We start from the raw sequence: 25265 nt of genomic DNA on the forward strand, positions 1-25265 counted from the left end.
GTGGTGGCTCACACCTGCAATGCCAGCACTCAGAAGGCTGAGGCAGCATTGCTATGGGTTCAAGGTCAGCCTAAAGTATAAAGAATTACTGTGTTTCAAAAAACAAAACAAAACAAACAAAAAACAAAAACTATGTGGACACTGTGATACCACTACATTAGGAGCTATAGAGAGATGGTTCCCTGAGAGGGACAGACAAAGAGGCAGGAGCATTGGGATGACCCTCCCCTCCTCCCAGCCAGAGGCAAACAGAGTGGAGTCTCTGAAACAAGTCCCAGAACAGGCCTTGAAGGATAGCTAAGCATCAATACAGCTAAGTAGGGGAATAGGCATGCTAGACATTGTGAGAACGTGTCATGATCAAGACCCATTGGAGGGGAGAAGAGGAGAGGGACCCTGCTGCGCCTGGAAAGGCACACAAGTAAGATGGCTGCTCAGAACATCCTTAGCTATGTCTACCCCAGGGACCCCACCTCCAAGGGCTGAGGGAAGAAGGGGATCCAGAGGAAAGCTAGAGAAGCTGGGGCACTGGGAAGAGAGATGCTTTCCAGAGCATGACTGACCTCTGTGTCTGGCTGCTGACTACACAGTCTGACCCCTGCCTTGCTTTCAGCATCAACAGCAGACAGGGGACAGGGTCACATCCTGAGCATCGATCACTCAGCAGAGTACACATGCCAGGAGCTGAACAAATTTCCCCTGATAATCATAAGTCCAGTTGTGTACCTGCAGTGTGCCAATGCTACTAACCCATGTCTGTACACATATCTATCTCCCATATGGGCACACCTACCACCCACAAACAAGCCCTGAGTCAACACTTCGGTTCTCTGAGTTCTCACTACAGTCCTGCCATTTGGAGCAGTGCCACAATTTTTGTCACATAGGGCTGGCTGAGGCCTTATCTGTGAAAGGTTCTAATGCTCCCAGCTCACTGGCAGGCAATAATGTGTATAATGTGGTAACAACTGAGTTTCTTTTGGAAAAGGCCTGAACTCTACCATTATTGGAGATGGGATGAAAAGTCAGGTGTTGGATAACACTCGAGCTGGAAAAGAGAAATTTAACGCATTAATTTGAGGGATGTCTCTGTTTCTAGAAGGAGCACAGTAAAGCACACAGGAAGCAAGCAAAGGATCAAAAACTCAGTGAACCCCGGCAAGAATATTCGTCTGTCGGATAAAGTCCACAGGGAGAGCCTGTGGCTTCTGGGGAATGTTATCTAGGCAAGGTTCGCTTTTTGGGCATTCTGAAAGGCTTAAATGCAATTTCCAGGAGCCATTAGTATTAAGGTTGGGTGTGTGCCTATCTTAAATTGTTTGCCTTGATTACTTCTGATTCATGCAGACCCATCTCGAATGTGTTCTGTGTTGAGCGTATGTACTTACACACTTCATTTTCTAGCATTTCCACAGAGTTTGGTCAACATACGCACTTGATACTAAAGGAACTGCACTCTGTATCTGAGGTCCTCACTGCACCATGAGCTCCATAAGAACAAGGACTTGCGAAAGCTCAAGCAACAGACCCAGACTCGGCAGGTGTCCTGGCTAGGCCTGCTGGGCCACAGCATGAGTGGCTGCAGTATAGATACATATTTGTGAGCACACCTGTGCTGTGTACACACGCGTCCTGTGGCATTTGGGCAAAATTGTGTGGGACAGTCTTAAAGTGTATATTCTGGCTTTTACCCAAATCTAAAAAGAACTATTCAGATAGGCTTTGAGGAATCCTTTAAGACTATTAAGTTGGATTACCCATTACAATTTTTTAAAAAGGCAGGAAGAAAAGTCCCAATGAAATCCACTGTTGGGAAAAGATAACTAGGATACCCACTTGACAGAGAGCATCTGTGTGGGCCAGGACCTTGCTGGGCTACTGGATGATGGTGACCCAGACACCACTCCCAGGGCAGTAGGCAAGACTCGAAGTATGGGCTGTTCATTGTTGCTGTTAGCAGTACTTTTCCTTGTCTTTTGGTAGACAAGGTAAGTTTTGCAGCCACTGTCAATCAGTGATTCAACTGACTCTGGGTAAGGCTATTCATTCTCAAGAGATTTCTGAATATCCAGTTTGGGCCAGGCAGGATTCCGCCCAGGTGAGGACAGAATAGACGAGGGTGCTTTTACTCATGGTACTCTCATTCTAGTGAGGTAGACAAACATGCAAAGAACTTAACTCTGATAGTGTTCTGGAAGACAACGGACAAGAGCCAGGGAGGCAAACAAGTGAGCTTGGTCTTCCAGGAGAGGACAGACCAGGGAGTGTGATGGCCTTGGACAGGGCATGGTGAGGTTTGGAGGTAAAGGGCAGATCCCCCTGCTTTGATATAAAGAGCCTGAACTCATCTGACCCTCAGCAGGAAGTCAGAAAAGGGGTGAAGAAGAACATCTAGGATAGGATCTCTGTTTTATAAGGAAGCTGTTCTGGTTATCATAAAGGAGCATACTGTTTTTGCTTTTATTTTTCTCTTTTTTTGGTACTGGGATTGAACCCAGGGGTACTTGTTCGTGTTAGATAAGCTTCCTAAATCTATTCTTTTGCTTTTCTGAGTTCTGTGAGATTCAGAATTCCAACCTAAAACAGTTGCTATTCTCAGATGAGATTTAATATATGCTCAGTTCCTATTATTATATTTCCCCTCCATATTTGTGGGTAAAAATATTCAGGATCATATATGTATAAAACATGAACCCATTTTTTAAAATCATATTTACGCTGCATTAGATATGTAGTCTAGAGAGAATTTAAAAGTATTTGTGGTCAGGTTACACAAATGCCTATGTCACTGTATACGAGGGATGGGGCACCTGCAGATTTGGTGTCTGTATGTGTGAGTTGTTCTACAACCAGCTCCCTGATGATATAGGAGGGCACTTTATTTACTACTATAGTTTTGAGTAGCCCCAGACATTTTTGAAAATGTTCCCTGGCCTTAGAAGACAGGCACAATGTTAAAGTCCACAGCCAGTGTGTGTGCAGTTTGGATGGTTTTCCTAATGTGCAAACTGTCCAGTGCCCAGTGGAGTCCCCCCAACTATTGGGCTCTGGGCAGCTTTGACTCTGACTTTAGGAAAACTTACCCCAAGGAATTGCGCCTTTGTTTGGGGGCCCATGAGGTAGTGGGCTGGGAGGGTCAGACAGGGTTCTCTTGTGTCCTGGTGGTGGGGGAGGAGGCCTCTTCTTGGATAGGGTGGAGCTGCCACTAGAGGTCTGGGTGCCTAGAGGGAGTGTTGAAGGTGGGCCAGTTGGACCTAGAAAGGAAATTGAATGGGGGCAGGAGGGTTAATCCCAGTCTCACAGACACAGAACAGCCAGTTTGTAATTACTCATCAAAGTGTGGTACAACATGGGAGTCCACCAGCCCACCAACTCACAAACAATTTCAAAACTGTTTGTTGGAGGAATGCTCAGCCCTAATGGGGACATCTGTATCATAACCTGTCCTCTCCCAAAGCTCAGCCATCAGTGTGGGAGAGGGGGTGGAATAAAGGTAAGAGCTAGAGGCAGCGGATGAGTACAGAAACTGCTTTCTGGACACAGCAAGGAGGTTGCACACAGGAATTCCCAGCAGTTGAGGTAGCATTCCTAAGACCGGTGCAAGCTTTGGCCAGATAAGATTACAGCATGAAGAGGAGAGGGCACGAAGTCCGCCCCAGCTAAAGAGCTGCTGGCAGTTGACAGCTGCTGGGACTGAGTCACTTTTCTTTAAGGGTGTGTTCCCTGGTGGACTGTGACCACCATCTAGTGGAGGTCATACATCCGAGAATAAATGTACAAATTGTACCTGCTGGGGAAGTGGGGGAGGGGAGAAAGGACACAAAGCAGAATGGTTACGGAAGGGCAGATGGATCCGGGAGAAACCAGGGAGAAATGAACACGATCAAAATACATTGTATGAAGTTCTCAGGGAACTCAAAAAGAGAACACAGGAAGAATTCAAGCGATAAGTAGATGAGAGGTGGAATTTGGCTAAAAAATTACAACGAAAGAAAAAAAAATGAATATTTTTAAGGAGCAAAATACCAGTCAAGCCAGGCATGGTGGTATAAACCTGAAATCCCAACCTCTTAGGAGGCCAAGGCAGGAGATCATGGACTTCAAGAATTGCATGTTCAGCCAGATATGTGATGAGCATTCATTTAAAAATCAAGGCAGAGGGAAAACTAAAAAAAAACTAAACGGTCATCCAAATGCTACCCAACACAGAGGCCAGGGATCTAGGCCCTCCCTCAGATGCCATGGTATAAAGAAAGCACACACATTTTCAATCAGCAACTCACTAGAAGTTACTAAATCTACTTAGGCGGAAGGCATAAACCACGCTGCCACCAAGAGCAAGAGAGGGACAGAGGTGTGTTGAGCTCGCCGGTCAGTGGCCCACAGTTAAAGTACTCAGTCAGCAGAGGTTCTGCATTCTACTACAGTCTTTCTTTCAGTCAGAAAACAAGTTTCAAAAAAAAAAAAAATAACAAGAAAGATCTAAGATGACCTAGAAAAACAACTCCAAAACTTCTTTTTGTTCTAATTCTGAATTGTTCTGGAAATCCCAAACCATCTGTTGTACTTGAAGTCTGAACGATGGCTAACAAAGCCGGTTTTGAAGCAGTGAGTTCCATATACATCCTTGAAGAGAGGCTGTGTGTGTGTCAGACGTGACGCTGGTCACCTGGATGGGTATTTCTCTAGAGAACACTCCCGCTTTAACCATGTCCACCAACAGATGCTTCCGTACACATGTAGGAGTGGGGGAGGGGAGCTAGCAACACTGCCATAGGAGCTGTTTAACTCAGACAGGAGACACTTGGTGATCTAGAAAAGCTCCAAACGAGCTTTTTATACTCTGTGTTAAAAGAGCACAGGTCTTCTTCCTGTGTAAACATCAGATAGTTTTAATTATGAGTTAATGGTTAGTACTACCAAGGATTAAGTCATTAATTCTCAAACGTAGCCTGGCAGGGCAGCACACAATGGTCATCTCAATAAGGTAGTGACGCACATTAAGGTAATGACCATAGTTGTAGACTTGCTTGTTTACTGATGTGATACAAGATAGCAGCTTTATGGTTACTGTACACCAATCCTATTCACAGTGTGACTTACTTTTAGATGCCATTTTCACACTAAGGAGGTTGTACTACAACCTCAGTCTTGTATGGTACTTTGTACTTTTCAATTGGGTCTGAATAGGCTATTCCCTTTGACTTTCAATATAATCCTGTGAGATATGGGTTTAGTACGGTTCTGTCATGTATCCAAGGAAAGGGGCTTGGCATGGCAGACCCCACAGAATAGGAAACGTGGATCTGGGACAAAGCAGGTTTAGAAATGGCAGAGGCACTTGTCTAGCAGTCAGCCCTGGTGGTTCCTGAGGTCCAGGGCAGCATTTTCTGCATTTGGCTCAAGAGGAAAACAACAACGTAGGAGGAAAAGGAAGCAAATGCAGAACAGATAATAGACAACAGTGAGATTCTCTTGTAAACTCATCTTTATCACCATCTAGGGATTGTCTTGTGAAGTGCATGTTGTGAAAGGTCACATAAGAAAGCTCCAAACACTGAAGTAAAATGCTAATAGCGGTGTACTGTATGTAAGAGACTTCAGGGACGATCTCATGCAAGTGTCACTAACCAAGCAGGATCCATATCCAAGGGTCTAGAGAGTTGGCCAGAGATGGTAAGAAGCTGTGCTCAGAGCACCCTGATCTGACTGAAGCCCAAGCTCTCAGGCCTGACAGCAGCTTGCTCCGACTAATTAATCCTCTCTGGATAGGATACCCACATGCACAGTGGCAATCTCTTCACTTCCTGCCCACTTTAAAATATTTTTATTAATTTTTGAGAATTTCAATACAATGTATTTTGCTGCCCTCATTTTTAGGGAGGATTTTTTCTTTAATGTGTATCTCTTCCCTGGAGTGATTGCTGTTAATGTCTAGACTTCAACAAGGTTTCCAGAGACTAGGATATCCTCTTTTGTATCAGTGACGGTTCTTCCTTCTCTGCCTATATGCTTTCACAGGGGAGATGGTACTGCTTTTCTATGTCCCAGTGCTGGTGCCTGATAATCTGGGCACATTCAATGCATGCCCATGTGAACAATTCATGGTGCAAGCCAGCAGGATGATTTCCCAGTATTTTTCACTTTTGGGTTTCAGTAAAGGTGAAAACCCAGGTCTTCTACCTGGAGACCAAATAAAAAGTACAACTTTCAAAGTTCACAGAAAATAGCTTGAAAAATTACCTTGATAGATTTTTGAAGGTTTGTTTATAACATGCTTTATAGAAGAGTTAATGACTGATGCTTTACTCAAGTAACTCTCGTAATATGGATAAAAATTCTATCATTTCCTAATGGCTTTCCCTTTATCTTTTTAGTTAACAATGTTGTTTATGTTTGTTGCACACACAATGCTGTTTCGAAACACGTAAACATTGTGGAATTATTCAATGAGCCAATTAACATTTTTTACCTCATATACTTATTATGGTAAAAACTCTCAAAATCCACAGTCCTAGCAGTTTTCAAGACTACAGTCCATTATTATTTGCTATAACATGTCCTTTTACAGATCTCTTGAATTTATGTGGCTGTTCTTAAGTAGCTGATCCTATGGGTTTTTATAGTATGTTAATCACAGTAGGTGAAGCCAGGCACCGTGTAATTACAAAGAACTCTGGAAGGAAGGAGCTGCCAGGATGCTTTCCTGTTTGTTGATTTCTATACAGAGAATAGCCTTAGATTTTCATCTGCCCTTCAGTCCCTCTCTGATCCTGATAAAAGTAGTGGATTCAAAGAAGTTAGGGTTGGTTCTGTAACAATTACATAAGCACACACTATGACCTCTCCCCATCAGGATTTCTTCTGCTTCTTTTTTCATACTATACAGGCCAGGTGACTTGACCCTAGAGCCTGTGTTAGTGGCCCTTGTAGAAGACAAAGTTCTTGCTCAGCCCAAGGTGCTTTATGTAAGGTGTTTAAAAAAGAATGTGGCACATCACAGCTTCCATTCTGAATGCCTATTTTAACTATAAGGACACTGAGTTGTACAGATCTTGTGTCTGGTTAGTGTATGTGATGTTTTTATTTGCAAGGTTTTTTTTTTTTTTTAATGAAGCTTTAACAATAATAAAAAGTACGGTGGCAAACTGAATAAGGGCCACAACAACAAAATACAGCAAAGCTAAGTATAAACATAAATCTGCTGTGATTTAAAGGCAAAGGCAAAGGTCATAAGTTGTTATACCGAGGCATTCCAAGGGTTATCTCAGGAGCTACAAGCCCCAAGAAGCAGTAGTCACCAATGTATGAGTACTCCTCAGGCTTGTAGCACTCAGCCAGTGGAGTCCTTCCTGATGGCAAGCCACAGCAGGAAGCCGAGGGGGGTCTCCCCATCTCCACTTGTCTCTTGGACTACAGACCTCTCTGAGAAGGAGACAGACGCTGTGTATAAAATGCTTCCCCAGCTGTATTTGGTAGAACTATTAAAAACATTTTCTACAGAGCTCTTCAGCAAGTGAACTGCCACTTCCTTGTGATAGGTGGTTTGGCTCATTTGTGCCCACTCCTTACTTTAGCTGTCCATTTCGGGGATGTGCTTACACTTATTCTTTCTGTTGCTTATATACTTAATAACCCGACAGACCAACCCCTCCCTGCAATGTGCTAAGACAATGGATCCATAGCTCCTGCCCTAGAGTTTTCAGTAGGGCAGGATGAAATGGAAACCTTGTCCTTCAAAGCAGAAAACTCAGCTCTCCTCCTGCAGCGCCCCCTGCTGATCTGATGGTGCATTTCACGCTTTCTTTCTTTTCTTTCTGTGAGTGCAGAAGGCCTTCTTCAGTCTCCCCGGTATTCCTGCTCTGAAACAGCTGTTGCACTCAGTGGACACTGTGCAGTCTCATTTGCTTGTCACTTGACTGTGTGGACTCAAAGCAGTGCCACAGCGAGGCAAACACCAAATCCTTACCTCTGGCAACTCAGCAGGGTCAACTAAATTATAGGATGACAGACACAGGGCTAGACTAGTCCTTATAGAGTAGGAATCCTGGGGGTCTCCTTGGATAGAGGAAAGGGAGCTTCCTGGACAGGGAAGGAAGCTTAAAAAGCTTTTAAGGATATGTGGCTGCCCAAGCCGTTATGGTCTGGGCTGACTCAGATGGTAGTCTGATCATTTTTAATTCTTAAACTATAGTTTTTGATTCACGAAGGTGTGTAGTTTTGTCACCTAAACTGACGGCAAGGGCTGTCATCAACAGCATCAACACTGGCTTGCAGGACTAGGCAGTATTGCTTCTGTAGAAGCTGCTGTTGTAGCAGACCGAGGCTAGAGTCTGTATGAGACAGGAGGTCTCCATCATAGCAAGTATGCAGGAGATGCAGGGTTAGTACGCAGGAGATGCAGGATTAGTACACAGGAAAGGCAGGATTAGTACTCACATGTATTCATGTGCTATTTAGAGCAGTAATATTTCTGGATTCTAGCACACCAGTTGTTCCTGCTTCTAAAAGCTTAAAAACTTAGTTCTTCAAACCAAGTTCTGCCCCTTGAGGTCTTTACAAAGTTTAGTCTTTACAAAGTTTCTTTCAGTCAAGAAGCAGGTAGGTGTCAGGCCTTGATATGGTACATGCTAATCCAGCCAGTGAGCAACTTCACTCCGGTTGGTAGTTCCCTGAAGGCTCCTGAAAAGAGGCAGTGGCAGAGAGGTACCAAAGCCAGGCAGAGAGAGCCAACCTTGATGGATCACAGAGTGTCACGTGCTGTGCTGAGTGGGTCCTATAGTTTTCAATCTTGTGAGAAGTAGTGGCTCTGTGGTGGGTATACATTTTTGCCAGTGACACGCAAAAGGCATGAAGAGGAACAATGGCAGGCAGCCATGCTTCTAGACTTTAACATTATTGTAAACCAGTTAAGTTACTCAACCAAGCAAGCAAACAGTATGTACCGGCAAGTACCTGTTCTGGGAGATGGGCTGTGCAGCTATGTGGTTCCCCATGTTCCTCCACTCTAAGAGCAGCTGCAGCACGACCCAACAGACCTAACAGTAGCATCTCTCCATATACTGTCTCAATGTGTTCTGAGGACAATTCCATTAGACAAGTAAGAAAAACACAGACCATTTCAATCAACCAGGAAAGAAGACTTGAGGTGACTTGCCACTGCCGGATCCAGCTCTCCTGCTGCAGCACTGTGTGATCTGTAGGGAATTCCTTAAGTTTCCTAGGGCTCAGTTTCTCTGTCTTTATAATGGGATACAAGTAGTGCTAGTCCTTTAGTATCCTTAGCTTTAAAGATACCAAAGTTCTATGATAGTATTCAAATGTAAAGATTAAAAAGTAGGAAATCCTGGTGAGCCTGAGGTACTTTTGTTTAAATAAGGTAGAGGGCTGCTGATCATGAGAAAGACCTATACACTTAGCTTTGACCCTTTCAATGATCCTCTCTGGCCTCCTTTGTGCAGAGGAGTCAGGCATCGGACTGCCTGAGCTGTAAGAGAGTGAATGGGGCTGAGATGCTGCATGCTGATTCACTAGGAATACTCGAGTACAGGAGGTGCTGGCTGATGGTAATTTAGATCAAACTTCCCTGAATTTTGATGAGGTCAACTGGAGGGTTCTGGAATCTTCCTGTGCTGACCTCAGAGTTTGTTTTTCTTGCTGCCTTTTGCACTCCCCTTATTTGTGGGGGACTTTGTCAGAGGTGTCTGTTCTGTCCCAGGAAGTCATCCTGAGGTCCCTAAATTTGTGCCTGGAGGGTTAGTTTGTGCTATAAGCAAGGACCAGGGATTTCCTTGCTGTGGAGAGAAAGAAATGACAATCCGAAGGATGACTGATTCCAGATAGCTTTGTTCTCAAGCAGATAGCTCTTCCAGTTAGCAGAATAGATTGAAAAAAAAAATACAGGGACCACAAAACACAAGGACCTCTGCACAGGGTGTCAGCTGACTGTTTAACAGTGGCCTCTAAGAATCAGATTCACATTGCAAGTTTCCCACATGTAAGGGCACACCAGCCCAGCTGGCTGAGGGCAGCTATGGTTCAGTGCCTGGGAGCTGTCATTAGAGCCTGACTATCTGTGTCAGCAGCAGACAGTCCAATGCTCTGAATCTGATGTCCCACGATACGCTGCCAGGAGGAACTCAGCAGAGCAAATCCTATTCTCAAGCATGGGCTTGATTTGTAAAAGGGAGGGAGAGGTGGTCTATCCTTAGTTAACCACGGTTGCCATGGCCAAACCTCTAAGCCCCTGCTTCAGCAGCTGAACCACTGAATAAATGCAGCTTTGTTTTCTGGGTGTTCAGTAAAGAGTGAGCTAGAATTTATTCAATGCGGGTGAGTGATGCCTGGCACTAAGCCAGATGGTGAGCTCTATGGTTTTTTCACGTTCCTGTGAGATAAAATTACACAAGGAGGCTACAAGGGGTGGGGGTGGGGTGTGTTAAGTCTTGGGTTCTGGTGTCAACAAAGGCTCTCTGAACAGGTGCAGGCTCTGTCTGTCAAGACAGGTCACCACAAAACTAGGGCACTGAAAAATCAATCCTTGAGATGCATTTTTCTGTCACTTTCAGGTCTGGAGGTTCATTCCTGTCCTCTTGTCAGAAGCATGATTTGCTGGGGAACATGGTTTTGCAGAGGGGAAATCAGCACAGGGCTCACACAGTATAGATTTGTAGTTCAATATGTTAACAGTCTGTCTTTAAACATGTGTTCTAGTAGACTGTGCAGAATGGTAAGAAACACTTGGCTTACCCCCACTGCTGTAAGCAGTTGTCTTTGATGAGAACTGCTCATGTTAAAGCCTTATTGTGGCGTTCCTATTATTTTTATGATCTACAAGGTCATTCAGGGTCTCTCTAAGAACACAGCTCCCATTTGTAACACTATTTCAATGGAGAATAAGCTGTGAAAAAACAGTTTTGAATAAAGCTCACATTGGCCAGAAAATAGCACCAGTGTGATTCAAATAGGCCTGTCATTGTATACCACCAGGCGCTGCAAACCTGCGCTAACTTGGGCTGAGCACACTGGGAGAATCCCACATTGGGGTTCTCTGGCAGCTACGGCTTTCAGCACCTCTCAGCTATAGCCCTAGCCTTTCTGTGCCTTAACTTGACCCTCTACGCTGACCTCCAGAGCTGCACATACTCGAGAGAGGACAAAGGGCTACTGTTTGTAGTAATGGAACAGGGACCATCTCCATTGGCCTGATGCTGAGCTGGGAAGGTATCTGACAATACGGGGAGCAAGAGTAGCCTAGGCCATCCTCAGGTCCTCTACGAGCACAGGACTGTGGATTTTGAGATGAGGACTTGTATTACCCACCTCCTCTGGAGGCTTTGGAATGAGGAAAGAGTGGTATGTGACCTCCATGAGGCAAGTGCTTCACAAATACTATCAACTACTGTGACACCCCATCTCACTTTGAAGTTAGGGTCTCATGAAATGCTACAATGATAATGAACTCCTGATCACTTCATCGTTTCCTGTACCAGCCAACTAAGTACAAAATGGTGGATACTGCTGAGGTAGTGCTGTTGCTTTTTTTTAAAAAATATTTTATTTATTTTATGTATATAAGTACACTGTTGCTGTCTTCAGACACACCAGAAGAGGGCATCGGATCCTATTACAGATGGTTGTGAGCCACCATGTCGTTGCTGGGATTTGAACTCAGGACCTCTGGAAGAGCAGTCAGTGCTCTTAACCACTGAGCCATCTCTCCAGCCCCTGTGCTGTTGCTTTTTTTACTTAATCATAATAACAATCCATATGGTAGGAAATCCTGCAAGAAGAAGGAGGCCACCACATGACAGAGGATTGTGAAGGAGGCTAATAGCACAGCAGGCATTCTATTTCATACTTTTGAGGGGGATGTAATTGATGCAAATGTATAAAAGGAAAGGGAAATGAGTACTGAAGTCATTAAAAGAATAGAGTAATTAGACTCAGAAACATGAAGGTTGGGTTATATAGAAAATACGATTGTGTGATTGTGACATGCAATTTTACACAATACTGGGGATCTAACCCAGGGCCTCGTGTTTAAAAGACAAGTTTTCAACCAACTCCTACCTCTTTAGTCCAGACAGTCACATGTTTAACACAGAGGTATCTGAGTACAGAGAAAAGTAGCGTTTCAAGAACTAAGAACACACTCCTGTTATAAACAGCACAGGTGCTAGAGACACATGGCTCTCAGACTGGGTCTCAACTACTTATTGGCTGTGTGACATTAGAAAGTCACTTTACCTTTTTAGTTTTAGTTTTCTTTTCTGGAGGATGAGCATAAAGAACATGTAATTCACAGGAAGTTAATGCAAGGTAACACACCTACAATACCCAGGATACTACCTTTTGCACTCTGGTGCCTGAAGAATGACACGGTCCTGATTTTGGGCTGTCCCTGACAGTATCCTGCCACTTAACTGGCAGACTAGCAGCTACAAGGTCAAATCCACAAGCACTCCCCAAGCTCCATACCTTTCCCGGCATTCCTAGGCGGTAAAGGGGGAGCCTCACTGGTGGGTGATGTGGGCAAATCTGTGCTCGTAGAGACGAAGATCTGGTTGGTGAAGGCTCCGTAGGAGAGCCGCTGTTTGTCCCGTGGAGTGCTGAACCCTGGCAGTGCCAGCTTGTCCTGTGGTGAGATGCTGGATGAGTGGCAGAAGCTCTGTGGTCTGGGTGAGCGCTCCTTTTTGATGGGGCTTGGCTGGTACAGGAAAACAACAGATGATATGAGATTCAAGGGCTGTCCTTGAGGAGTCCAGAAGACCCCTGCAGAATGGGTTCAGGAGGTCATCTGGTTCCTGTGGCTCTCAGTGTGGGATGTGGTTGGCCATCAACACAACTTCCCAGCAGTGACACCGTGAAGGAAAGACTTCACACTTCCTACATACCCATCACTAAGTCCCAACAATGCTCGACAGTTAGGGATCAGTAGGACATTCAAAAGTGGCAGGTAAAGTCACAGTTGCAATCAGTCTTTATTAAAAAAGAAAAATCTCCATGCAAAGGACCTGTCTGCCTTATTTGAACAGCATCCCCCTCAACCTATGATTTGTTGCATGAAGTCCTTTTCCCTGTACAAACCTTTTATCCTCACCCTTCTTCCACACCTGGTTTTGAGGTGACACCCACATGCTAATGGCTTGGAGCTCTACATCCCACCCACATTCTTGGGCTGCAAACCATTTCCAATTGCTCACATGGTGTTTTACATATTGTGATGGCTTGAACACTGTCCAACTCTACCTGTGGCAGTTACCCGTCACCTGCATCCCACGTATTGCATGGAAACCTCAGATGGACCCTCTAACTTAGTCCTAGCAAGGTGCTCACTGCTCTTAGTGTAGCAGAACAGTCCTGATTCTTCTCTCTCCCTCATCTTACTGTATACACTACAGGATGGCTGGTCAGAAACTCAGTTCTGCTAATAAATGTTCGCTGGCCTCTACTGCATGGGTAAATATAAAGGCTGAACCTGCAAACCTACTGGTGACTCTGCAGGGGACTTTTTCCCCTTCCCTATGAAGATGCTTCCCACTCAGTGTGAGTTATTCTGTTCCTCTCTACTTTTCTCTTGCCAATACCCACCTAGTCTCAGAAATCCATCTCTGTGGCTGCTTACCTGATGACACTGTCAGGGCTGACCAAGGCTGAGGAGCTAGGTCTCAGGAATTCCTACACACTTTTACCAGACAGTCACATTACCATTTGAATTACCATTGAGAGTAGTCCGAGGACCTCTATCTGAGCATTCCTTACATCCCACCTGGCATACATTTGATGATAAATATGGCTGAACATTCAAAGATAGTTAAACACCACCTACAAGAGTCACCAAGACCTGGGCTTAATCTTAGAGACAGTCTCTATCAGCTAGGAGGCTTGAGAAAAAAAGATGCCAAGTCCTCTTTGTGTTTAAGTTTTCTCTGGGACCAATCACCACATCCCTGTGAGATTCAAAAGAGACAATCTGAGATGATGGAACAATATTTAGCTCTAGTTAGACCACATCTACATCCTTCAAAAGTGACAATGATGGGAATTTATATGTAGTTTTTCACATACTTAATTCTACAACTTGACCAGGTTATGGCGTTGCAGTTAAGCATCAGTGTAGATATAGCTTTCATTTTAAAGGGGATTACAACGTCAATCAGTAGCATTTGAGCTGCCCTCCAAAATGTCAGTGGGCCTCATCCCGTCAGCTGAAGAGCTTAAGAAAAGTAACCAGGGTCCTCAAAGAGCAGGGAGTTTGGCTTTTAGACCCCCTTCAGCCTCAACTCTGCCATGTCACCTGCTGCTGGATCAGCTACTGCTGGAACTTGCAGCCTGCTAGCTTGCCAGCTCCACAACTTCGGGCCACTTCCTTCCAATGACTCTCTTCCTACATCTTTCCCATTGAGTCTATCGTCCAGCTATTACATGGTCCAGCAGGGACCAAACTGCTTCATCGGGTCAGAAGGCCCGCACCAATGCACCTCACGGAAGGTGGACGGTGGTGCGGCACTCTGGAGCATGCATGCGACTGTGCACTTACTTTGTCATCCAGGTCGTCATCGCTCTCATCCATCTCGTCCTGTCGAAGATTCCACTCGTACTCTACATGGACATGCGGGTTGAACTTCCCAGACTTAGCTTGGGAAAGCTAGAGGAACAGCCAGGGCACAGCATTACTGGAAATGCTCAAATGCTCCACCACTGCAGCATAGCACTGAGTCAGACCCCAGCCCTCGTCCGCAAATGATCAATGACTCGGCCCAGTGGGCACAGTTCTAACCAGACAAGTTGGGTGGCCACATGACCAACCCAGGGACTGTGAACACCTATGCACAGTGGAACTTTTCTAAGTCTGACTGCATAATTTTTTCCAAACTCAGAAGTTTCCCTACTGAAAAGATCCTCAGAAGTGCAGGTTATGGGTTGGAACATACAACCAAGAGGCATCATGTTTCAGAGGAAGGGCTAAGGTTTGAGTCAGTCTGTTCTTTTTTGTTCATGAAGTATGTGCAGAGACAATAGCCTTAAAGGACTCCACAAAACACAGGGGCTGGAGAGGAGGTTCTTGCTGCACATGACCTGGGTTTGGTTCTTAGAACCCACATGGTGACCCACATAGTAACTCTAGTTCCAGGGGATCTAATGTTCTCTTCTGGTCTCTACAGGCTCCAGGCACAGAGGTGGTACATGTACATGCATATACATAAGATAAAATTAAATACATTTTAAGAGATAGCAGGAATACATGATACAGCCAATGATGGCAGTGCGAGTCCTGGCGCTAGGGAAGACTAGAGTTTGGAGCAATCCTCCTCATTCTCACGTTTTCTTTCTCCTTTCCACTATAACTCCCCCTCCCCCCACCTGCCTGCCCCATCCCACAAGGACTCAAGAAGAAACAAAAATATCAAGGCAACAAAAATAACAAAAAGTACAACTTCTAGGTGTGGAGAAACTCAAACTCGATGGAGTATTCTTTCTTTCTCTACCCTGGTTTCCACTGTGCTAGGGCCTGTAGCCTCTGAACTGCAGTTACTTTTTCTTATTGCGGTGCCTCCCTAAGGAGCTCAGGTTTGCTTGAAACTTGTGATCCTCCTGCCCAAGCCTCCTAAGTGCTCAGATTACAAGCATGTCCCACTAGTCCATTAAGTGAAAGCTTAATCCGCAGCACGAGGTCTTAAAAGGGTAGAAATTTAGAAGCGGTACTGAGATCAGGGCCTCTGGGAGGTGATGAGGATTAGGTAAGGTTATCAGGAAGGAGCCATAATGTCTGAACATTGGTGGCTTTAGAAGAGGGACAAGAGCAGGAAACATAGGTACTCCCATGTCTCTCATAATGGGATTAACTGTGAGAGGAAAAAGGCCATCACAGATGCAGCCCCTCTATCCTGAACCGAGTCAACATACACCCGTTCCTTACAACTTGCCCAGTCTGTATATTATGCTGTCAGCAACAGAGAGCAGGCATGATGCTCTGTGGCTAAGAGAATCCTGTTCATGTGAAGGTCCAGGAGGAGATTAGGCAAGAACTCGCAGGGCAGAGGCAGAAAAGGTGAGTGTGCAGAGAAGGCTGGGAGGCAGGAGGGAGGGTGCTTAGCTTGCAGAGAACCATTACACTCTTCCCAGCTCCTACAAGTGACTGTCTAAAGAATTCTCTACATTAGCTGAAAAGGAGCCTGGTGTCCTGGCAAACACAAAGCATGGTCCTAATCCTCAATCCGATAGGGGCCTTGGGTCTTTGATGTGACAACTGTACTCGGAAGGCAGAGCTGTGGCTTCACCACCTCTTCAAATGCACTTTAGCACTTATCTGTATTTCTTGCTATTTAGAAACAAAATGCTCCATCTTCCCCCAATTCCATCCTCTCAGAATAACATTTAATGGCCAGGATGTCTGACACACGTCCTTTCCTAGTTTACTTACCAGATCTTCGCACTGCGTAGCTTTGAGTCTCTTTGCTATATCCAAGGCAGTTTCTCCATTTTGGTTAACTGAAACAGTAGAAGAATAAATGCAGTAATTATCTAGGATACTACTTCAGAGGCAAGAAGCGGTGATTAGGTAGGATGTTGAGCAGTCTCGGTCCTGGGATGCCTGGAATGGCCGCACTCACCAATGTCCACGGTGGGCTTGCTCCTAAGCAGCAGCTTCAGACACTCGGGCTTGCCGTACATGCTGCAATAGTGCAACACCGTATTCCCCACGGACGTCTGCTTATCCAGGTTCCCACTGAAAGATCGCAGCATTATTAAAAAGACTGGGTGACCACAGGCCCTCTGTCATCTGTGAGGTAAATGTCTTAAGAAGTTCTTCAGATCTTAAAAGCAGTTTCTAAGCTCTGTGTTTTCTATGCTTTTCTGACAACTAGCATATCAAACACATACCTACGGGCACACTATAAAGCAGGCAGAGTTAAGGGGAAGCAACTGGGCAATCACAGTCGACACAGGTATTTTAGCCAGCTAACCACAGAGAACTCTTGAGTTTGGAATAGGTCTTGCAGAGTTCTGGTTTGTGCTAGTAATTCAGTCAGTTTATTCAGATGAGAAAACAAAAGCCATACCAGTTTTGGACAAGGAAATCCACCAGATGGAGAGACGTCTGGTCTGCGGTCCTGACAGCAAGGTGAAGAGCTGTCTCCCCAAGCTCCTGAGGAAGGAAGGTGAATATGAATTTGGTGATCACGTCTCTAGCAGCTTCACTGCCAAGGAACCTCAAGCAATTATCAAGAACATGACTATGCTCCAATTCCCTAGACAAGCTCAGCTAATGTACATGTATCTCATTAAACTGAGTCAGAAATGTACAACCCCTCATTTAAACTCTGTTTCTGCTGTGCAGCCTGGGGCTGGCCTCCAATTTGTTTCAGACTCTGCCACTTTTTCCAAGTGCAGAGATCACAGAAGTGTGCCACCACAGCATGCTTACTTTTTGCTTTTTAATCCTCTGGCTTCTCAGAGTCATTACCTGCCCAGGTTCTAGCAGTGGCTCCATTAACTCCACTCCCTCTGCATAGACTTGGATTAGTGCAAGTAAGTCCCTGGACTTGATGGCCTCAAGCAATTCATTCAGCTTTGCTGAGGAAGAGGCACAGGTCTTCCTGGAGAACCGGTGGTCAACATACTTTGCAGTGATGTACTCTTTCCGTACAGTCCTGAAACAAACAAAATGGTCAGAGCATTTCTGCTTTTCAAGAGCTGAAAACCATTTCTGCTCTCCCTTTCCTTAATTAAATGTGCTTCATTTCAAACAACAAACAAGGTTTTACATCAAGTCCTACACACAGATATGCTGATATGTGTGGGTAATACATATAATAAAATTAATGTGCAACAGAGATAACGGACGATTTCTTTTCTACATAAGAGAAACATTCTATGAATATTTCAAATTCACAACATAAGTGGGAAGATTTTAAAAGTTGAGACAAATTAAGCTTCCAGAGCTTCATGAAGAAGATTTTACTTTTTTGCTCTAACCCCTTTTATAGGTGAAAAAACTGAGGCTTAGAAAGGCTCTACTGAATCTACCCCATAGGCAAGAAGTGTTACAAGGATGAGGTGAGTCGCCTTCCTGGTGGAGACTCCTTCAGGAGCAGGAGCTGGAAATACCAGGCCTGAAGTCTGAATGGACATGTGGTGCTCAATCACTCTCACCATGGAAACTCAAGTGGTCCTGGGAGACTGAGCCTACCTTTCAGCCCCAAGCTGAGAACAGAACCTCAATGCCCACTCTGTCACCTACAGAAGAAGACTGAAATGGAAGTCAGTTCAGGGCAAGCCAATGAGAGCCAGAGAGAAAGAACTAGGATTAGGTGATGCCATCAGACACTCAAGAAAACTTCTGTCTATCTGTAACTCTCCTACTTATCTAAGCTAATTAGTAAAAACAGGAAGTTTGGGTTCAAATAGTTTGGGTTCTATAGCATGCCGGTTATGTGATACTATGAAAAGTATTTAAACTTTATGAACTTCAGGTTTTTATAATTTGAAAATGGAGACATCTATTCACTGGCACATTAAAGATTTATATATTGATTTTTAATTCACATATATGCCCATCTGAGTTTACGTGCATCATATGCTTGCTTGCAAGTTCCTGAGAAGGACAGGAGAGGGTGTTGGATCCTGGAAATGGAGCTACAGACAGTTATTAGCTCTCTGGTTGTGTGTTTGGAACTGAACTCCTATGGCACACTTCCCACAACCATGGTTCTGTAAGCCACTCTCTGACCTATTTGGCAATGTCTGCCCTCCCTTCTAGGCCCAAGGCTTTGAGGGTGAGGTTCACAGTGTAGTTGGCTTTGCTATTTCCTCAGCATAGAATGAGAGCACTGTAAGCATGTGCACAACTCAACAAAAGATCACTGCTGCCAGAGGCCTTCTGGGAGACTTAACTTCATGACTGCAGACTGAATGTGCCCTGTAAAAATTTTAATACTTGTGTAAATCTGGTATCCATGGAAGCATTGGCCAAATATTTAGACTGGTGTCCTTTCTCCCTGTATAGAGCCTTCCCAACTCTGTGACTTAGAGTTAGCCTTTCTTCCTATATATCCTCAGCACGTAGGGGCTGAGGTAGAGTCTTTACCATGTACAGGATTCAATCTTGACGACTCTCCAATTTTCCCCCCCAAGTACTGGGGGTGGAATCCAGGGCCTTGTTCATGCTAGGCAAGCATTTTACCACTGAGCTATGTTCCTAGTTCCTCTCTACTTATTAAAGTATAAGTTCAGTTTTTAAAATAAATTGATTTATGTAGCTCCAAAGTAAAACCAAAGTTTTATCAAAAAGTGTTTATTAAGAAGTCTTGCACCTGCTGCTATGCTAGACCACTTACTTTTTGTTTGTTTGTTTTCTCTGTATAGCCCTGGCTGTTCTGGAATTCGCTGTATAGACTAGGCTGGCTTCAAACTTAGAGATCTGCCTGCCTCTGCCTTCTGAGTGTTGGGATTAATGGAGTGAAACACCACTGCAAGGCAGACTACAAACTTCCTAGTTACTGTTAAGTTCCTTAGGCAAAGATAAATTCCAACACATGTGATTGAGATCTTAGGCTCGTGTGTTGAAGAGTTAGTCTCTTGACAGTGACAGTAACATGCTATTGACCAGGCCATGAGGGTACTCACCCTACTGATGGGTGGATGCACGCATGGCTTCATGGTGGGATTCACTATTAGAAGGTAGGGGCTACATGGGGGTAGTGGGTGGCTGTAGTGTGTCTATGAAGGGTACAGCTTGTCCTGGGTCACTTCTTGCCTGCTCTACTTTCTCACTGCAGTTCCCTCCCCACCACCTACTGCTGCCTTGCTTCTTTCTGCCTTACTCCCCTGGTCCACAGCAATGGGACCAGCTAACTATGGACTGAAACACCTATAGTCTTTCTTAGTGAGATAAGTATGCAGAACTATGTATGCAAGTGTGTTTGGCTTCTGAGTAGGCAGTGCAGGAATGAGTTTAGCTATGATTGAGTTTCTGAGTCTGGAAGTAGGTCTAGGTCCAGAAGGTATGTTTCTTTTCCCCATTACCCATCTTGTCCTTTCCCAGAAGGCAGTCTGCTTTCTACTGTGCTTTGCTTTTCAAATTTATCGACTGTCTTAGAAATCACTGTTTTAAAATCTGTGTAGTGTTCCATCGTCTGGTAGTCATAGGCTCTCTTTGTCCCATTACTATTAATTTTTTTTCTACCACAAAATAGACATTAGTTTCCAGAAGAGGAAGAGTCTGGTCCAGGGTTAGTAGATTTATACTTCTGGTAAGGTGCTTGTTTTTTTGTACTCCCACTGAAAACTCACTAGACAAAATATCAGCCTCCCCAGACTTTGCTGAATGGGTATCTGTATCTGAATGACTTCTCTTGCCATTGCCTTGGCACAACTATTACCATTTTACCAAAGCACAGCGTGACCCCGTACGACTATCCCCATGATCTGCTCCACAAAGCTGGGCCTCAGAAGTGGCCTCCAGGGAAGGTACTGCTGAGAAGAAACTTGTCTACTGCAGACACATCTTAAAATATCTTTCTAGTGCTCTCTTGATAATGGGGGGGAAGTAGGGCAAGGGGAACACCATGTTGCTAGCTGGTTTTTGTTTTTTCTGTTTTTGAGTGGGGGAGGAGAGGAAGATAGACTAGTAAAGTATTCATATACTCAAAATTCAAAATACTTACATATCACTTGAAGGGGTGGGCTTTGGTGAAGGGCTGGGTAAATTTGCTTCCATAATATCATTAAAACTATTGTTTCCTACATTCTTGGCCAGCTGTAATACAAACAAACAGAACATAGTAAACTCTCTATCTACCACTGGTTAATAGACTCCTATTACTTGCTTCTAATATATATATATATATATTTTTTTTTCTCTTCATCTGACCCTGAGTATATAAACTATTCCTTTTTCTGGAATTTCTGGAAATTTCCTAGGCATTTGTTACATGCCAGGCACTGAATTCTGACCTGGAGCTAGAAGTGGTAACAATGCTCGTTTCTCAGAGGTGTTCAGACTCTAGTGGGGTTGGGTGATGTCAAGACAGTCAACGATGTCTGCAGATACGATGTGATGAATGTTTGAAAGGAGCAGGACCCAATCCCCCCCCCCCCCCCGCCACCCACCTAGTTTCTGAGGTCAGACAGACCGACCTCCATGTGGGAACCTAAATCATGAACAACAGCTTTTCAAGCACCAGTGCAGATCCTTTTAATATTGACTCATGTTACTTCTGGTGGGAAGAAGAGAAAGTAGGATTGCTGTCTTCTTGGGTACAGATTAGGGTGCTATAGGTTCAGTAGAGAACCAGCCTCAAACATTTTGCTTCTGGACCCATGATTGTTTAATCTTTGTGTCCTTCAGAAGGGCCTTTTGGCATCTGCATACTTCTCATTCAAGAGGTCTTTAGGTAAAAAGTCTTGGGTTTATTATACAGTGAGTGTTTAATATTTGGATTTTCTCATTTCTGGCACTGAGACTTGGATTTCATGTTCATAAGTAAAGTACCATGCCACAAAAATGCCACGCCAGCCCTTTTGTACTGAAGGAGAATGTGCTCCAGGGCTCTTTAGGACCGAGCCTTTTCTCTGTAACCCAAAGTGAAACAGCACAATGTCATACTTCCTAAATGTGTTCCTCACACAACACAGGACACTGCCATCAGTGGCTGATTAGGGGACAGGAGCACCAGCGGAGTGATAGCTGACTTGCCCTGTCGGTGCTCCTGTGTAGACGAGGCTGCTGCTGAGATGGGTCTACTGTTCTCAACCCCAGTTCATTCATGTGCTCAAGAGACACTTCCGTCTGAGCTGAAACCAGCTCCACTTAAACAAACCTCAGTCTTTCTTACTGCAAGGTCTCTGACAGGGCTAACCTTACTCAAGACAAGGACCTATGGCCACAGGCCCAGTTGCCTTCCCATAATGCTTCATGACCAGAGGAACTCTGCAAAATGTTCTACTTTGACGGAAAGGCAGGAAACATATTTAAGTATTCATATCCTTCATGTCTGTCAAATCATAAGCAGTTTATTACCTTAGTAATGTAAGTCAGGCTAAGGCGAGCTGGTTTTGTGATACTAGCTAACAAGTCAGATCTACTTTTACAAACATCCAGGCAACAAAGGTTAAATTGGGAGAAGCTTTGCAGTCATTAGTTTTAACAACATAAACCACTAGGTAATTTACACACATGCTTTAATTACCATTGTATTGGATTCTTATGGAAACTAATTCCTAATGAAAAAAGTAGCCTGGAAGAAGCCCTTTTCATAGGAATGAGCTAGTTCCATTGCAGTTCACTCTTTTTCCTTAAACAGGAAACAGAAATAAGCAGTAATCATTATATATTACAAGGTTAAAGTCTAAGTGTTCAGGCAAATCCATTAAATTTTATAATTATTTTTAACTGTTAAAAATAAGCACATCTCTCTAGAGTAATATGTTAAGTACCGAGACAATAAACCTTTCTCCTAAAGCACAGGGCAGGACTTACCAAGAGTTCAGAAGTTCCTAATTTGTCTAGTTCCAAAGACTGAATGCGAGAAATATGAACCCCCATTTCCCTATGGATTCCGGAACATTCTATACAGGTCAAAATACCCAAGTTGGTGGAAAGCCATGTGGGTTCTGTGGAAAAGATTTGATGAAACAAGACATGTCATTCAGATTGCTGGCTACAGAGGTCACCCAGCAGTCAGTCTTGGTAAGAACCAGCTCAAGGGAAGGGTTGATATAGGAATTCAGGGTTTGTGCGTTAATGCAGGGGCCCTTGGATCCCTTCAATACTCAATTACCAATCAAAGTCAAGACCTTTGTCCTTATAACAAATTGCTTCAATCCTCTTCCCAGAGAGCCCATGGAGCAGTCTGAGGCCTTGTGCCAGGGTTCCCTTCTTGCCCCAGTCATAGATGGGGTTGAAGGCCTGAGAAGCTCAGAACCCTATAGCCACTGTGAGTAGCTCTAGCCCATCATTCTGGTTCAATCTTCAGAAGCACCAGGTTTGCATTTCAACTGTAAGCAAATCACTTTTATCCCCTTACGGACACATATGCTGTGAGGACAGGGGTAAAACAAGCACATCACCTAGTAAGAGTGAACTGAATTAACACTATTCTAGCAGGGCATGGCAGACTTGCACTTACTTCATGAGTACCATGTTCTGTCCTCATCCCCTTAGTGATCATGGAGCACACTCAGGGAGAGGCACTCTGTCAGGTGACTGTCTTCATAGAATGGGTTGGAAATTACCAAGGTAGGGAAAACAGAGTAGGGAAGAGCAGCCAGTAAGGGGAACCTTCATGCTCAGAGCTCATGCTGTATGTGTGTCTAAGTCGGCCCCAAAACTCTAAGGAACTCAAGCAACCACCCCACTGAAGGCTACAGAGAAGAGGCTCAAGAAGCTGGTGTGTACAGGACAAATACCTGATGAGCCACAGTCACAGCAGATGTCATTCCCAGGGAGTCGCTGTACATCCTCAATGATGGCTTTGGTCAGATCCTCCAGGCTATTCTCCCCTGTGCTCTGCTCACCACGGAAGGCCATGGTTAGGGCCTCTTCTTTGCTATTCGTCAGTACTGATATCCACCTGTGGTCAAGATACCAGACGAAGGTAGCCTTCATAAGGGCGTGGCCACCATTGTCTTCCTCCATTGGAAACACACCTTCAAGAGGAATTTCCAAATCCCTCTTTTCTCTCAAGTGACAATAAAGTAAGGAAAAAATGAAAAGGTAAGTTGGAAGATAAGACATGGGTTGTTTGAGTACATAGGAGGTCCTGGGTTTAATCACTAGACCATAAAAATTAAAAGCAAATAAAATAATGGAAATAAAATAATGAGAAGCAATGTATAGGACAAGTAAGGAATGGCTGGAGTAGATGACATACAGAGATGGTTGAGTAGGTGACATACATACACACAGGGGGTGGTGATGAGTAGAAGACAGAGAGATGGCTGGAGTGGATGGCACACAGAGAGATGGCTGAGTAGGCAACACACACACACACACACACACACTGTGGGGGGGAGGAGAGAGGGATGAGTAGATGACACAGAGGATGGCTAGAGTGGATAGCACACAGAGAGATGGCTGGAGTGGATGACAGAGGTCACAGTGATACCCTGTAGCAGATGAAGGGGATGCTTCATTGAAGAGGATTCATATACGGCACAAGCATATAAGGACGATGAGAAGCAGTGACAGGTGGAATGTGTTCAATAGAAGGTATCTGCTTTCTGGCAGCCTATGGCTGCAAGGACATTTAACAGTGAAGACACTGGGGAAATTAACAGTAGCCATAGAGTTTATGCTTGTGAGAGGGCTGTATGACGTGGAAGCATGGCACATAAAAAGGCAGCTGTGTTCAATGTGAAGACCCTCCACAGGCTCACATTCAAGCACTTGCTTCTAGATGGCACTGCTGTTATAGGAGTAGGGGAAGCACTGGGACACCAGACCTGCCACCACACGTGGGTCACTGGGGTTAGGCCTTGAAGGTGGTACCTCTTCTCTTCTTCTGATCTGTAAGATGTGGTAGTTCCTACTACCACAGACTGTTGGTCATCATGCCTTTTCTGCTATAACCAACTCTTCCTCTGACCCAGGAAGTGAAGAAAGTCTCTACAGAGCTTCTGTTGAGTATTTTGTCAGTAATGCTGAGAGTAAAATCACAGCAGCAGGAATGACTATAGTGAGACATAGTATGAACTGAACAAATCCTTTGTTTCCAAGCTATGTTTTTTCAGGTATGGAAAACCTGAAAGTCCAACAAGCATAAAATATACCAATTCAAATGGTCTTTTGACATTTATTTATTTATTTGTGTGTTTTTTACGTGTGTGGTCAAGCATTCCATGGCTCATGTGTGGAGGAAGTCAGAGGACAACTTGTTCCTTCCAACATGTAGGCCCTAGCAGACTAACACAGGCTGTCCGGCTTGGTGGCAGGTTCCTTTGCCACTGAGTCATCTAGCTGGCTCCATCGATTTTGTTTGAGGGCACAGGAGAACTGTTCAGACTATGTTTTATGAAATAGTGGTGAAAACCCTTTTAAATATTATCAAATTTAAATATATTATCCATTATGCATTTGTGGGTTTTTAGAAAAATTATTATTTTTTTTTTCGGAGCTGGGGACTGAACCCAGGGCCTTGCGCTCGCTAGGCAAGCGCTCTACCGCCGAGCTAAATCCCCAACCCCTTGGAAAAATTTTTAACCAAAATGTCCTTATGTTTTGATTTTTTTTTCCACTTTACGGAAAAACTCATAGGAGG

The 25265-nt window shown here is 44.4% G+C and overlaps 1 protein-coding gene across 17 annotated transcripts in view; it reads right to left on the minus strand.

Annotated features, from left to right (window-relative positions):
- Nucleotides 1-25265, minus strand: part of Asap1 (ArfGAP with SH3 domain, ankyrin repeat and PH domain 1) — a 299561-nt gene that overhangs the window by 20084 nt on the left and 254212 nt on the right. For 12 of the 17 annotated variants that reach the window (XR_015624060.1, XR_015624059.1, XR_015624061.1 and 9 more), the window contains 10 exon segments: nucleotides 23416-23579; nucleotides 22487-22620; nucleotides 20673-20764; nucleotides 17471-17657; nucleotides 17067-17152; nucleotides 16617-16732; nucleotides 16427-16494; nucleotides 14543-14650; nucleotides 12481-12709; nucleotides 3084-3254 (listed from right to left, as the gene is read on the minus strand). Coding sequence is in view for 14 of the 17 variants with exons in the window: in XM_087557333.1 (XP_087413459.1) it covers nucleotides 3084-3254; nucleotides 12481-12709; nucleotides 14543-14650; nucleotides 16427-16494; nucleotides 16617-16732; nucleotides 17067-17152; nucleotides 17471-17657; nucleotides 20673-20764; nucleotides 22487-22620; nucleotides 23416-23579 (1355 nt within the window). In the remaining 3 variants the exon portion in view is untranslated. 17 annotated transcript variants of the gene reach the window in all.

Source organism: Rattus norvegicus, chromosome 7 (genome assembly GCF_021556685.1).
Source record: "Rattus norvegicus strain SHRSP/BbbUtx chromosome 7, alternate assembly SHRSP_T2T, whole genome shotgun sequence".
Classification (NCBI taxonomy): Eukaryota; Metazoa; Chordata; class Mammalia; order Rodentia; family Muridae; genus Rattus; species Rattus norvegicus.